Here is a 17,171-nt window from a genome sequence, read left to right on the forward strand (position 1 = left end):
CTTTCGCACCTACAGCCAGTGGGGAATGTTTTGTGCAGTTTTGAATTTAATTTTTATGCTGCCGTCCTCAAGCTTAAAGGCTGATAAGTTTAAGGCTTTCGTAGATAGGTTAGCCGCCTTATATTTTGAAGGACGGCAGTGTTCTTTGGAACTTACTTTTACCATAGAAGTCGTAATGATGGGCGACTAAGAAATAAACAGTTATGCCTGTTTCACACTTTTTCCTGGCGTGTTTTTGGTTGCACCCTCCAAGTTTGCTGCAGGCGTTGCATCGGGTCCAGGTTTCGAATAAGCCCTCATGAACAACTGTAATCAAAAAAATTGATGCCGTAAGAAGGTTGACATCAGGCATTTATAAAACTAAAACTAAACAATCAGGAAACTGAAATAGCAGAATTCTTTTACGCTTCTTAACCCTTTTGGTACCTGTAGATACGAACAGTCCTCTTACCACAATTTTACGTGTCGTTCCCTCAGTTTTACATTCGCTACAACGTTTAAGTAACATTAAGTTTCGTCTCTAAACAAAACAAACGATTTGAAACTTGGAGGAGCGCTGTGAAACGCGAGCGATTTATGACATTAATCCAAGGTATAAAATGAAATTTCTTGTATGGAACAGAGAATTTCTGTGAGACATCCGCTTTAAACTAATTGCATTGTTCAATGTAGCCTTTCATCTTACTTGCCAATTTGTATAACAAACATTGTATTTAATTACAGCGGAATTCTATATACATATATGTGGCCATTTTATTGAGAAAATTAAACACGTCCTAAGAGTTTTTGTAATTTGACAATTACTTCATAAGATCAAATATTATTATATTATTATATTCTTGATGGTACACCAGTCATCAGCATGCTTAGTGGATTTTAAAATTAAGTAATTTTTACGTTACCTGATGGGTCATACATAGTCATATTTAATTCTGCCGGAAACTTTTTTTTACATTTTCATTAATATTAATAAAACAATGAATATCACTGAAAATTATGTTAACATCTTGTGTCACACCAAAGTGAGTAGGCTCCTCAACTTGGCCAAGGATTATTTACCTTACAAGAACACCTTGTAGGATATGAATATGCAAATCTTTATTATTTTAGGTGGCGTGGATCAAGTCAGATTCGAAAGCGATCCTGGCCATCCATACAAACATGGTGGCTTTGAACCCGAGACTGTCGGTCACGTACAACAACCACAACACGTGGAAACTGCACGTCAGTAACGTGCAGGCAAACGACTCGGGCACCTACATGTGCCAGGTCAACACTGATCCTATGAAGAGTCAGGTAAGTTGGAAAATTTTGTTTTGGAATAAAAACAGCTGAGTATTTGTTAAGTACGAGTAAGATGTCGGCTCGGAGTAGGTATTATAAGGTCTATTCCACTTACTATACAATACAGTAACGGTAATCCATGATTACACATCTTTGATTAAATAATCAACTTCTAAGAAGTAAATAAAAGTGCAACTATATTTTCAAATCCATGCTAATTTTACAATCGTGAAAGTAAGTTTGTTTGTCTGTAGCTACCAACTGACTAGTCTTTATCAGATCAGGACACAAGGTTCTTTTTACCGCAGGCGGAGCTAGTATTATATAAAGCTGGAATAGCCTGTCACACGTCATCACTAAAATTGTTCTAGTAATCGGATACTTGTAATCTTACGTGAGGTGGACATTTTTCGATCCGTTTTTTTTCAAGGATCACATAAATTGGAATAATATAGAATTCCCATTTCTATGCCAGGGATATACAATGGTATTTAATTATTTCATGGCGTGGTTATTATATGAAAATTTATATAAATAGGTTTAAGTATTCTAAAAACAGTTAGGCTGTCGAAATATTGCCATTTTATTACTAGCGGGTAGAACATTACTTAGGCCAGTTGAAGAAGGCCGTGTGGTTCCCGGCACCAATACATTGTCGTGTGGTTCCCGACACCAATACAAAAAAGAATAGGACCACTCCATCTCTTTCACGTGGATGTCGTAAAAGGCGACTAAGGGATAGGCTTACAAACTTGGGATTCTTTTTCAGGTGATGGGCTAGCGACCTGTCACTATTTGAAACTTAATTATATCATTAAGCCAACAAGCTGAACGTGGCCATTCAGTCTTTTCAAGACTGTTGGCTCTGTCTAACCTGCAAGGGATATAGACATGACCATATGTATGTATGTATGTGTATTTTATTAAATAAAAGTTTAGTTAGTGAACTAATATTGTATTTTCTCAAAAACAGATGGGCTACCTCTCAGTAGTGATACCACCAGACATAGTAGACACCGTGGCGGAAGGCAGCACGGCCCAGGAAGGCGGCAGCGTTCGTCTGACGTGCACCGCTACCGGGGAACCCCCGCCGACGGTCATGTGGAGACGGGACCACGTGAAACCCATTGTGTTCCGGCACGAGGGTGGCCGGGAGAGGAAAGGTAAGATTTTACTAATTAATAAACTTTGAATGTCGTCCGTCCTATGTATAGGAGGTCCTATGTGTAATACAGAATGAAAGTATACGCGAAACTGGGGAGGTTTTAGCCAATCTGTTTCTGTTTATACTTTAAGTAATGCATCCATAGTGATTCCGTCTATACAGTTACCATACTCATGCTGAGATAAACAAAGATGAAATGTAATTGGATCGTATTATGAAAAGAAACCATTTCCAAATTTTTTTTTCTGAAATTTCTTGTTACTCAGATTTGTGATCAGACACAGACAGAAAACCTATGATGTTTACTGCTTTTTAAAAATAGCTAACTTAATTAACATAATTAAGTTAATTAATAACTGTACGATTATTGTACTGTGGTTTACTTTATATATGTGCTAATAACAGCTTCTGTTTAGACCCGAAGGTTATAAATTAAACTACGTCAGATGCAGTTCAGAATTTTATTTTTAAATAACGTAATACGAAGGCTGTCAGTGTGTAAATATAGGAGCGTCTCATAAATATGAAATAATTTTGATTAATTCAATGTATGAAGAGAACGCTTTAAAATAATTATCAGTAAATGATGGCAGTTAAATTAAATTGTTCCTGAAATAAATTCGAGCATCGGATATAATTTTCATTATTTCCAGTTGATGATTTTATTTTAATGCCTTTATACTGGTTTACAAATAGATTTAAAAAACTATTGCCCTCAGATTTATTCCCAAGAAAGTTTGTAATATAATAATGTATTATATGTTTCTCTTTAAGGTCTCTCTGCCAAGTGTCGTGGAAATCGGTCTATAAAGTTTTTTAAATTTATCCAATACCTGTGTGTAATGTAAACCAAAAACATTTTATTTTTATATTATAGTTATGCGATAGATATGTTAATTGTTAAATTACACTTTTTACACGTTTAAATAAAAACAGAGCGTAAAACTATGTGTAATTCCAATCGACTTTTATCATATCAAAAACACATAACAATTTTCCGGGATAAGTTCAACGGGAAAGCTTCACAGCTTTTTTCATGCAACATAAGCTTTTATGACTTAACTGCTCAGTTTAGTTACAATAGCTTTTATTAAAATATGAAAATCCTACCACCCGTCGCTAACCTGGTTCATAGTTGTTATGAAATATTTAGTATATGTTTATTAGCTTTCGTGGAGCGGATAATTTTGTTGCGAAGATTTCAATATTCAGTGAGTTTAGTAAAATGGTAGGTTTGTATTGTCTAGCAGTTTACCATTCAAGTATTAAAAGAAAACATTTAAATGGGGCGCTAAAAAATAGAACGGGCAACAGCTGGCCAAACTATATTTCAGAAAACTAGAAGAATAAATCTTCTATATCAAAAAAGTAAGCTCAATTATTCTACCAATACAAATATTGCAAAAGTTTGCGAACATGATAATAAAATAAATACTCAACTCTTTTTTCTCTATCTCATAGAGCCAACTATTCTTCATTAGATACCCACAAGAGCGTTGCATGCAATTAATTCCAACAATACTATTACTCTCATTTTATCTTGAAACTGTAGTATTCTGCAAATAATCACCATTTATTTGTTTTATTGCAAAGCGGAGCTGCAGCTTAAATAGGTCGGAAAATATCCTGCATTGAACGATTTCATCTGCTTGAGATACAGAGGAAAAACGGTATATACCTGTAAATCAGCTCTAATATTCCATTTATCTGGTTAGTTCTTTAATAAAATGAGTCGATTATGCCTGTAGCTTGGCCTGAGTAAAAATAAATATTGGGAAAACCCCACAACCATGTGATGACACATCCAGTTATACGAATCGAACCATCTCTGGAATGGTGCGTTGTAACCATCAACAAATTAGCAACATGTAGTTTAAGTCTGTAGTAAGTACCGTGGTTAAGAAATAACTTAAATAAATATTTGAAAATTAAACATTTTAATTATAAACAAACAAGACTTCAAAAATTCCTTAGACCTTAGACCGGGCATCGAACCTAAACCGGCTAACCAGAGCACCTAGAAAATTTCTCATCAAGCCCTCCATACCATCTCCATTTCAGAAATGAACGTCGTGTAGATAGAACAGAGCGTCATAAATTGAATTTCTAACAAGAATACGATTTCTATCAAGTGGAGTTTATCCTGTTAAGAAAGGAGATGGCTCGGAAAAAATTGGACGTAGCGTGCAACTTGTTTGTCGGTTTTATCGGGAAGAGAATTCACATTGTTCATTACTAGGTATAGATACTCGTAAGCGGTTGAATAACGAGGAATAATGTCACAGATATTTCAACCGGAAACCTTTTGTTTCTGGATATTGGAACTTGAATTGAAGAACTTCCTTCGACATTTCGGTTGAGTGTTTTACATTAAAACAATAGCCGTATTGATTCAGTGCTGAATATTTCGAACTTTCTTGTAGAACAATGATTAAATCTGTTAAAGTTTTTAGTGCTTTAGTTTAAGATGTAGTACTTAGTCCTCTACTTGTGGCACTAAAAAACTAATGGAATTAAACAGCGGCGACTAGCAGGGTACGCGCGACGACATTTTAATCGCGCGATAAACTTCCGCTGTCCTGTATCTCGTCATAATAAAAAGGGAACCAGCGACAGTTTGTTGCTCGATAAAAATGGCGTCTAACGTGGTATGCTAGCCCCGCTAATGCTTTTTCCCGTGTAGATCGTAAAATCGATTAAGTGACTGAGCTAGATCCTTCTCTGGTGCTGTTTCTTATTACCGAGGGAACTAACAACAGATATTTCCAACTACAGAATAGTGAAGTGCAAGTAGGTAAATGATAACCCTTTACTATTTTAGCAGCTTCTGTATTCACTAATCTTAGGCTAGTTTTAATTTTTTAGACATAAATAATAATGCTCCAAAATATAAGGTAAATTAACAAAAAAGCATAGCAAGTAAGCAAGCAGTAAATTAGTTATGTTAAAGAACAGTGCGGAAAGAAAAAATGTTTGTAAAATACTGAAAATATTTGAAGTATGAACACCACGGAGCATAAGTAAATATACACCATGTATCAATATTGATGGTATGCTTAGAGACATTGCTCAAACATGTATGTTGTCACACGTCAGTATGCGAATATTCACAGGTGTCTTGTTAGAAAACATCAATATTCCGTAGTGGTGGTGAATTTTTGCTGCGAAAGTGAGGAAATTTTATTAGGAATTTATGAAGATTGTTATAATAATTTATTGATGAAAACTTGATATCAGAACATCATTGGTGTTTGAACCAAGGTTATTACAAGACATTATTAAAATTTGAATTTTCGAACGGAAAACGATTTAAGTATTTATTTGGTAAGTATGCCATTTACAACCTTCTTAGTTTCTGCTCTTTTGTTACTGACTTATTGCTAAATAAATACACAGTGGGTTGGGAGTAGATATAAATTTGAAATATATAAAAAAACCGATAGCGTTCTTTGTTACATAATTTTATAGTGTGTACAAAATAGTGGTAATAAATTTTCACGGTAAAAACGTTTTAAACATATAAATATAAATAATACTTCCATGAAAACGAAAGCGGAGTTTTACAATGTGTATCCATATATGGGCAGTATTCTCATTGTTAACCCTTTGGAACGTACCCTTTTCCCCGGAGAGTGCCGAAAGCCGCCATTCTACTCAAGTCTTTTTTCCAATTCAATCTACTTTGCATTGTCCTCGACACTCGCATGAGGCATTACACCTAGACCCCTCCCTCCCTTGCACTTGCTTTCAAGCACTTCTCTTCCAATGGATTTTATTTACGCAAGAGAAAGCAAGCTTTAATACATATACCGCTGAAGACAATAAGACGCCTCGCAACGAGATATAAAAGCTTTGAGTTAGTCTTGCGTTCCTTTTAGTGGGATTCCTTTGAAATGAATCGAATAATTCGCAGAGTTTATGCCCGCGGACCGTTTTTATGTGCGAATGCTTTGAGCGTTTGTAAATAATGATCATGATCAATACACCCATACTTTGATTTCGATTCAGCCATAATGAACGAATGATGATCGCAATACAAAGTTGAACTTTGTATTGCGTCTAACATGTCCTCAACTTCTTCTTCCCCCTGGCTACAGTCCCGGTTGCATCCTCACCTCTCTGAAGAAAAGCGCAGGCTATGCCTTTGACCATCTAACATGTTTTCCACAACCTCTAATAAAATAAAAAGTATAATTTTACAACCAAAAAAAGATGTTATGATTAAAGTACCAAAAATATGTTATTATCAAAGCGCTGAAATTTACAAAAGGATTGAGTGTATCGTGATTTTAGCCAAAATTGTAATTTATTTAAGTGAAAATCATTATCATTTTGTCTATAAATATGAATGAAGACGAAAAATAAGCCTCATATTTTTGTAAAATTTTGGTCCTTGAATATAATTAGGTTCTTTCATTTTGTAACTTTAATCGACTTTCTGTAACAAGTTTTCATCTGACTCTTTTAAATCGGGTGGTTCGCAGAGCGACGACAAAAAGGACAACCGGTCTGAGGCCCGCTCTCGACTGAATTTTTATGAACTTTTTTGCCTTTTTTAAGGAGAAATGTAAAGTTGCGGCCCCGCGGGCGCTGGTTCCTGAAAGGGCAATGCATCTTTAAGAAAACTAGGAATTAAATTACTTTCACAGATATGCATTTTAAAATTGGTAGCTATCACAGCTAGAAATTTAGTTATATTACATCAAAGTTGGAATAAATTTTCAAATAACTAACATAATTAATAATAATAATAATAATAATAATAAACGTTTATTATCTCTTCCACAAAGTGATCCTTATAGCTAATAGGGTGTACATTTAGTTTTGCGTTTGTGGACGTTAATTTTAATTGAGATGCTATTGAATTGATAATTGCATATGAATGTGTGTAATGTGTTACGTTCTTACCACGAAATCACTTTTTGATACCTTGTTATTTTACGTAATTTCACTTGAAATTGTATTAATATTACTAAGTTAGATTTAGTAAGATCTGTTTTTCCAGTTATGGCTGAATCAATGGAATTTTTCTTGAGTGTAGTCTAGAACATATTGCTGAAAATTTGATCTGGCCAAAGTTCGAAAAAGGGACCTCCGGTGGTCAGACAAGCACACTATCGCTGTGCCACAGACGCCGTCGAAAGCACTATAAAGAGTTATTTTTTTTAATTCTGACACAAAGAAAATAATGGCCACAGTAATAGTAAATCCATAGAGAGAGGATAAATGCTCGTAGGAAAATGAGCTAGATTCTATAGATAAAATTAGTGCTAGCAATTCAACTTTGCTTTAAGCTAGTAAGATAGTTTTAGAATCCTTGGCTTTCCTTTGACATTATCCCAATGATACGGGTTTTTTTGGATAACCTATTTCTAGATAATATAGTCACATCAGATAATATTGAAAGCCGATGAGATTAGTGTGACTTTGACTTTGATATTTTTATAAGTCTTATAACAACGACCTCTATGTTAAACGCATTACTCAGTTAAAATTAAAGTGCCCAGTATAGCAAATTTCCTCTTTCACGAAACTAGTCCGTAATAATTGCACTAGTTATGTCATCCGCATACACAAGCATTGTTGCAACACCAACACAAACAATCTAATAATTTTAGCTCGCAATGCTTTAGTACAGTCTGCAATATGTGAACCAATCCTTATTCATTGCAATTTAGTATTTTTTTCCGGATCACTCTTGCACACATAATTCAAGTAGGTATATAATGTACAGGGGATAGTTTCTGGTTTTTACACGAAGCAACTCTTGCTGAACTCTGCAACGTCTGTAACCCAAATTGTATCACGGTTATGCATCAAGTTGCTGGATTGTGCGGGTTTCCTCACGAAGAGCATCGGTTACAAATGAAATTGTACATAACTCAGAAAGGAGACATGGCCGAGGTGAGATCTGAACCTGTTGTAACTTTAAGTTCTACAAATAATTTATCTCTTATATTATATACGCTGGCATAAAAATAATCCAATTAATTTTAATTAATAATCCATTACAATCTGAGAAGGAAGTAGCTGGCACATACTGTGATTGGCTTTGCTGCTTGACCAGCATGGGAGCAAAGGTTTCCTTAACCCCTTATAATTTGATGTTAGCATGAGGTGTACATCAGCATATTACAAGGATCGAAGGGTCTCTCTATAGCAGAGTGTGATATTGTGGTGGCTGTACAAGCCAAATGGAAATTTCGCGTTGCATTCCTATTGGCATCAATGTAAATATAACATTTGAATGCCATACAAATAATCGCGGCGTAGAATTTGACAGCTAGTTAATCGATTTATCACTATGCGTTTTAAGTAGTACATTCGTTTTCAACGAAAAAAAAATATACATACATACATAAAATCACGCCTCTTTCCCGGAGGGGTAGGCAGAGACTATCTCTTTCCACTTGCCACGATCCCTGCATACTTCCTTCGCTTCATCCACAAATAATAATATAATAATCTTCATCAACAAAAATACATATATACCTATATAAAAATATATGTATATACCTACGGACAAACGAGTATGACAAGGAGAGATTTTTTATGCAATCTTTGTAGAAGACCTTGTATGATTCTTGCTTCTTCAATATTTATTTAATATTATGTTTATTTGATTTTTTTTCAAAATTGTAATCTTGTTTGAAAAACCGAACGTATGAAGAAGTTTTCATAAATCTAAACTTTCGTGAAATGGAAGCATGTTTTTGGTTTTATCCGAAATTCAAATGTAAAGTTTGTGTTAAAATCACGAACGCACTTACAAATCCTGCACGGATTTGAAAACTTGCCTGAACAAACTAAGTTAAGCAAGTACTTAAACGCAGAAAACTTGAACAAAGTTTACCCGAGCAATATGTTTATCTCTTATTGTTACTTAAAATTTTCAAACGCAAGCTTTATATTTTCTTGATTCTTTTAAAAATGGTTCGTTCATAAGTGTCTTTTTCATGCTAAATTAGATAATTCACAATTTTTATTTTCTATGTTCATAGTCTTTTATATTTTATTTGCATTATGTCATTTTGACGGTCACGAGGGCTACTTTCTTATTATTCTTCTGAACTTGACGGGTTTTGGAGTTCGAGCCTCGATCCGATCAAGAAGGAAATAATTCTTTTGCAAATTAACTAGTCTTGGGAGGATTTAAAATAGAGTAACCTTACGGCTCCGCCCGTGGGTATTTCAAGAAATTCTATCTTAAGTGCACCCCTATTTTTATTAAAATGATAACAAATGTAATCTTCACTTGAATTTATGTCAAAATGCGTTAACGATAAATTAATTGACATAGATTTTAAAATCTGATTATCAAAGAAGCTATCCTAGGGAGTGAGCATACTGTAAGTCCACGAGGGATACCAAAGTAACGTTCAGTATTCTGTATAGCTCGTTACGTCCATAATCATAGCTCATTCGTGTATGAGCGAGTGTACCAACTCGCTCGACGCAGTGCAGGTGCCTCGTGACCGCAGCACAAAATTGAATGTGTGGTTCTGGGTGTTATTTAATATTAATGTCCACCATCGGCGCTCTCATTTGTGTCTTGTGGCCATTTGCATTTGCTATTGTAAATAAGCAAATATGTTTTTTTTTGTTGTAATATTTGCAAAGGAAATGTAACGAAACTAAGTAAACATTACATTCTAAAACATTGATTTTATTATTTAAAATATAACAGTTAAAATTCAAATAAATGTCCAATTTTCCCAACTACAAATATGGCTGTGTAAATGCAAACATTTCATTTGATCTATAATAAAAAAACTATTGACACTGAATACGACCCAACATTTAGCTTCGAACAGGAAATAAAAATAGAGTGGGTGAGAATCTGTAAGCGAAAGGTTGAACAATATCATCGAAAAAGCGAAATAATCCTTAATTCGTTTTCGGTCATACTTTATGGGATAAGGTGGGAGGCCCGTGGTGTAGGATTACCAATTTTATAAGTTAGGCATCCGTTCGAATGTCACAGCCGTAACCATAACCTTTTAGTGGCCGTTTGCCCCTTGTTGGAACACCCCGTATTTTTAATAAAAAAAGCAATATAGTTTTTCACGAGCTAGAAACTAGAGGAAATGCAGGAATTTGTAATTTTGAAAATTAAATAGCTGTATGCAACTGCAGTTCCTCAACTCATGTAAATTAGTGTTGCTAGCTTTGAAGTGAAGAATTTGTTTGGACTATTTTTTTTTAGTTATTTGTTTGAGTTGTTTCTCATTTTGAAGGGAAATATTAACATTTGCATTGCGCATGTTTTACTATTAGAATCTAGCTTTGATATTTAAAGAGATTGGTAGGGGAAAAAGAACTTAATTTAAAATATATTGCATAGACCAACCATCAGTCATGCTTTTGAATCGGTGATTTGGTTAATAATGTGTAGCTTTTTTAATTAAAAATGACAATTTATAATAATTATACCCAAAGACTTACAACATACCGAGAAGGTACATTTGAAAAAATTAATTAATTTTTTTGGGTATTTAGAGCAAACATTTTTTAAATATATTTTAGCTGCAATATGTTTTTGTTACTTCAACAAGCTTTTTGTAAATATATAATTCCGAAATACTTGATAAATACATACATAAATCCACGCCTCTTTCCTGAGAGTGAGAGAGTACTATTTTCCAATTTCCACTATCACTGCATTCTTCTTTCGCTCCATCAACATTCAACATTCTGCATGCAAGCTCGTCGGTTTTAACTCTTGACCTGTGATTTAACCACGATGACCTTAATGAAACAAAGGTAATATAACAGTCTTGGCCTTCTTCTAAAGTTTCGATTCGTACTCTTTTATATTTTTTTATTATTTAATAATTCCTTAGTCAACCTGCTTTCATTTATCCTCTCCACTTTCATTTTATTTTGATCTCCTAAATAATTTACCATTCGGGAAGTATAAAACAAATAGAGGTGCACTACATAGCCACGTGTTCTAACAAAAGGATATAAAATGCGAAATAAACCGGGTCATGAAACAATAAGAATAAATTATATAAAAGCCTGTCATGAAACTTTGGCCATTACTGAGCTCGTACAAACACGATATCTGGATTTAATTATTGCAAATACTTCTGCTAATCGTCGTACAATTAAATGTACATTAGTGCTGGGGATTCACTTCCAGGTCTTAATAGAGCAACGTTCTTTGTGATACCTGGAAACGTACACGATTCTTAGCTTACAAAGAATAACTAATTTTAATCGGGCACCTTAAAGACAATTAAACATGTGATGTAAGATTCAAATGTTACAATGACTCTCTTTTGAATGATGTAATTAGTTTGAGTGAGACTAATGCTACTTTTTCTATAAATTTGAACGGTAGTTCAGCTCAGAACAGTATTGCGAAAAGAAAGTAATTTATAAAATAATTTGTAGACGCCTACTATATTATTACAGCATCAAATATACCTATCTTTCTGGCAAAATCCTCCTTATCCTAATAGCTAATACCTTTTTATACAGAATTAGCCAGTTAGATTTTCAAAGACTTATTAGACACCTACCTTAATAGAGATATTAAAAAATCCAAAAATAGCATAATAATGTCTACTTTTTATTCTGATAATTGAATTACTATTACTGAAGCAAATTTCCCCCAATCCGTTTTTTTCCCTATTATAAGACGCTTTCCGATTGATCTTGTTAATTTGATCTGCCTAATCAATCAGTGTGTTTCGCTATTTTTTCGTGACGTCAAAGAATTTCTCTGAAGCAAGTAAGTTGTAGGAAGTATAGCGAGAGATCAATTGATTTGCAGCAGAATAAGAAGATGAACAGAATCAAGAAAATAAACGAAATAAATAACTCCACGAGTAATATCGGAAAATAAATTTAATTTATAATAACTTATTACATTTTTTATCCTTTTGCACAAAACTTTGTTATTTTTTTCCTAAAGGGTATTACGTAAGCCATGACAGTTTTACCTGCATAACTATACTAGCTATCTGTGTTCATGTTAGTCAATTAATTAAAATAATATTTTATGTAAAAAAATAACATAAATATAGTAGTTTGCCTACATTTTCACCTAAAGTGTTGTTGCATTTCACAAATAAACCCCTAATTCCAATCTATGACGTCGTTGTAATTATAACGTATTTTTGTTGACTTCTTATGAGATAAAAATGCAGTATGAGTATATATGAACATAACATAACATACCCTATACGACCCGTTTCGATTCACGCACCTGCAAATTTTACATTTACTTTCAAAAGAAAAGTTATAATTTTCCTTATAGCTGCATCAAAGTGAACTGTTGCATTAAGTGTAAATTTAAATTGTAAATGGCGAACATTACCCGCGGTGGCAGCATAGAAGCCTCCAAATTACAGCTATAACGGTAATAGCAATTTGCCACTGAAACTACCGTCTTCATTCTCTGTCCTAATGTTGATATACTAACATAGCTTCTTTTTAACGACGCGTCTTTTGTATGTGTTCATACTTTATGTGTGTTTGTATTTCTCTGCAGGTAGAACACACCTTTTTAAATTTAAGGCTAAAAATTTTTGGTTGACACTTTGTAACGGTGATCATTAGTTTCAGGGATTATATTTTTATGGCTCTTGTATTAGTACTAATAAGTAAATCATTCGGATCTTGTGTTCTTTTTTACTGTAAATAAATAAATATATATTTTGGTTCAGTTATCTTGTTATTGTGCCGTGTGGTTCCCGGCACCAGTATAAAAAAGAATAAGACCACTCCATCTCTTTCCCATGGATGTCGTAAAAGGCGACTAAGGGATAGGCTTACAAACTTGGGATTCTATTTTTTAGTCGACGGGCTAGCAACCTGTCACTATTTGAATCTCAATTCTATCATTAAGCCAAATAGCTGAGCGTGGCCTATCAGACTTTTCAAAACTGTTGGCTCTGTCTACCCCACAAGGGATATATATGTGACCATATGTATGTATGTATCTTGTTATTAAATAGAATTGGCAAAAAATAATACAAAGCGACTTAGTCATTAGTTGCAGGCAATGCTATTGTACACCCATTAGTTATAAGAATCATTTTTGTGAAAGAGGAATAAACGTTTTTAATAAGCGACGAAGGAAGCATAGGTAACAAAAAAAGAAAAAAAGTAAATAATTTAATTAACTATTTAATATGAACGGCGTGGCAAATCATGCGTGTCGAATGCGCTAATGCTATATTAACCTTATAAGGGAGCATGTTTCAAGCATGTCTAATAGAGTATGCTAGAATGGTGTCAGAGCTGTCCCCATACGCTTCTGTATATTAAATGCGGCTTTTTTTCATAATATAAAATGGAAATAATATCATAAAATCCATAACACAGAAATATAACTTTTTGAAAGAAAGGTTATTTAGATCTATAAACTAAGCCAGATAACACATTCAAAAAGTCAATTTACCAGTAAAGCTGGATGCACAGTCACATATATTCAGTTAAATGAAGGGTAAAATACGGTTAAAGAAATAAAACAGCTTGTCAAAATAAGTAAATTATCAGACACATTATTACTGAAGTAAAATTTAAGATTTTACTTCAGTAATAATGACGGCCTTTGTGGCGCAGCGGTAGTACGCTTGTCTGTGAAACCGGAGGTCCCGGGTTCGAATCCCGGCCAGGGCATGATGAGAAAAGAACTTTTTCTGATTGGCCTGGGTCTTGGATGTTTATCTATATAAGTATTTATTATAAAATATAGTATCGTTCAGTTAGTATCTCGTATCACAAGTCTCGAACTTACTTCAAGGCTAACTCAATCAGTGTAATTTGTCCCGTATATATATATATATATATATAAGATCCAGGCCGAATTCGAGTATATTAACGTAATGGTCTTCTTTTTAAAATTCTAAATAAGCAATGTAAATGGTCCAAACGACAGTTGGATCCGCGCCAGCCTAACCAGCAGGAAAAATGTTTCTAAAAAAACGAAAAAGCTATGATCTTGTTGTTTTCTCGCAAAATTTGGCACTATTTAAATGCAAGTAAGCTGTGTTTTTCAACTTGAACGCACAAAAAGTTAAGAAAACATTGCGAAAACTCATTAGTTGGCGTTTTACAATGACAAGAATTCCGAATATCAGTATTTAATATACTTTATTGATATTCTGAGCTAAGATTATTTTTGGCAGCTACGAAAATGAAATAATCTACTGTACGAGTACGTCTGAGAATAATATAAGTGCCGAGTGATGCCGGCACTAATACAAAAAAGAAAAGGACCACTTCATGGATTATATGTATGTATGTATAAACTTTAGTCAGTTTAAGATACTTACATACTTTATTGAGTGATTATTATCAGTATCATAATAAAAATAACGTTTATCCTAAAATAGGCGAAGTCGTAAAAAACTGTTATAAAACACATTTTATGCATAGGTATTAAAAAATAATTATATGTTTATTACTCAGGCGAAATTATATATTCATTACGAAAACGAATTCATTGATCTTAATTGTGTATTGTTAATCGCCTCTTTCATATAAACTTGATGGAAATTTGAAACTTGTTATCAAAACAATCAATTATTGTATTGAGAAGGTTATTTTTAGATTAGTGAAGAATAAAAGGAGAGAAAGAAAAAGTAAGAAAAATACCGAACTTCAACTTTCTACCACGAACAGTTACGACATAGATTTTTGCTGGACTGCTCGGTCAAAATAGATCAGTTTTATAACGCATACTTAATAATGTCCGCAGATCCGACCGTGTAAAATTATAGCCTCAGTTTTACTTCTTAAAGAAGAAACATGCAAAATTGCAGCTTCGTACGTCCGTAAGATTCGTATCTGCTAGAGCTAGTGTTTTAATATTTTGATGAAGTTCATTTCCTGTTTTAATAATTTTTATTTTTGTTACGTTATATATCTCCTTGTTCTTTATATCAACGTTTAATCACACATATGTTACAAAAGAGACTTATTTCCATCAATGTATTGTGTTCTTTGTTGACCACTTCAAGCTCTGTCGAGTGCGAATAGAGAATAGTGGTCGCAGTAACAACGGGTGAACGTAACTGCTGTTAGCCACCCGTAAATTTATATTATAACCGCCCTGCTGTTGTTCTAACGGCAACTCGGCGGCCGTCATTCTGATACACGTCAGAATATCATTGCACTATTTCAAAAGTGGTGTTAAAATTTGCTTTTATGCCAGAGCTTTTGTGAGACAATTTTGAATCTGTCAAATATTTTTTTATGATTTTTATTTGATCACGAGGATTAGATATCCAACTGAGGCGGTTCATATTATTTATTTATTTATTGTATGATTATTTATATTATTTATTAATAATAATATTCTCATATTATTATTGTATGAAAAAAATGGTTTTTAGTTTTAAATTCGGGTTTTTCTTTTTTGTTAAAAAATTCTAACGCCTTAAAGCTTCTTGCGAAGTTAAATTTAAAAGGGGATTCTACTAGCTTCGTTCTACTTTAGAATTAGCGAGAAACATACAACAATTTAAAAATCTTCCTCGTTATAAATTTCGTACCTATACTATGTTGTTTACTTGTTTAAAAATATCTATTTAAAATCTGTTCCACCCTCATCCACTATAACACTATTATGAATGAGAGACTTATAGACCGAGTTTAATTTTTGGAATACCAGGAACTGAATTGCAAAAGCAGTTTCGTCTTGTCCACCCTTCAGCTGCCACTCACACCGTTAGTTAGCACTATAATGCGACAAACTTTTATGCCCATTGGCAAAATTAGAAGTGTCGCCATGAAGATTAAATTAGCCTCGACTTTGATTCCGATGCCTGTCTTGACACATCAAAGTTTGTTGTACACAATATTTGATATCATCTTAAAATTAGCCTGTGAGAAAATTAAACTGTTCAACTTTTTTGAAAACAAAGATTTTTATTAAAAGAAAGGAGTTTTTAATTTTTATCGTTTTTATTTAATGGTCTTACATACTCGTATATTCGATCGCGTTATCTCTTAAGGGATCGACAGAACCAACAGTCTAGAAAAGACAAAAAGGCCTAATGTTTATTATACTTACGGTTAATTTTATTTCACTTTTTTGATTACACTTATATTGTGAATAAGAAAGTATTTTTGTGTTTATCAGTTCTTCACGCTATTATTTACTTGACTAATTTTCGTTAAATGTTGTAGGTATAGAGTACTGAAAAGGATATTCATCCCAAAATAGATCCTATGGGAGTTGCGGTTAAGAAAAATTAACGTTGTTTATTTAAAAATACATATATTTAATATATGTAGTTAAAATAACGTATGAGTTTTATATAAAGTAGTCTATGGAAATCGATTTTTATCGAACTTTGCGTTTATATGAAATGCGTAAAATATATTATAGTTGTTTCAGCACAAATAGAGCCTTAATAGTGTGGCTAAACATAACAAAATGAACGGGGCCTCCCAATATATGGATTACATGATTTATAACGTGAGTACATTAATTAATGTTGCCACATTAATTAATCAGCTCGATAAATTGGTACACGGCTGTTCAACGGAAAAGGTGGAATAAAGAGCTGCTATCTATTGTCTGTCTAAACATGCGGAAATTATTGTAGGTAAATAAACTGTTTTAGATTTAACCTTAAAGAACATAAATAAATACTTATATTACGTCTTTATGCTTAACGGGGTAGATAGAGCTATAATAGTTTCGGAAAAATTCGAAGTAAAATCTAGCATTATCTGTCTTCAGTTCTATGGGATTCCT

At 33.4% G+C, this 17,171-nt stretch overlaps 1 protein-coding gene across 1 annotated transcript in view; it reads left to right on the forward strand.

The window, feature by feature from the left end:
• Window positions 1-17,171, forward strand: part of LOC106136359 (lachesin) — a 133,737-nt gene that overhangs the window by 103,805 nt on the left and 12,761 nt on the right. Inside the window, exons 5-6 of the mRNA XM_060946007.1 lie at window positions 1,111-1,296; window positions 2,258-2,447. Coding sequence (XP_060801990.1) covers window positions 1,111-1,296; window positions 2,258-2,447 — 376 coding nt within the window. The remainder of the gene's footprint in view (window positions 1-1,110; window positions 1,297-2,257; window positions 2,448-17,171) is intronic.

The sequence above is a fragment of the Amyelois transitella genome, chromosome 10 (assembly GCF_032362555.1).
Source record: "Amyelois transitella isolate CPQ chromosome 10, ilAmyTran1.1, whole genome shotgun sequence".
Classification (NCBI taxonomy): Eukaryota; Metazoa; Arthropoda; class Insecta; order Lepidoptera; family Pyralidae; genus Amyelois; species Amyelois transitella.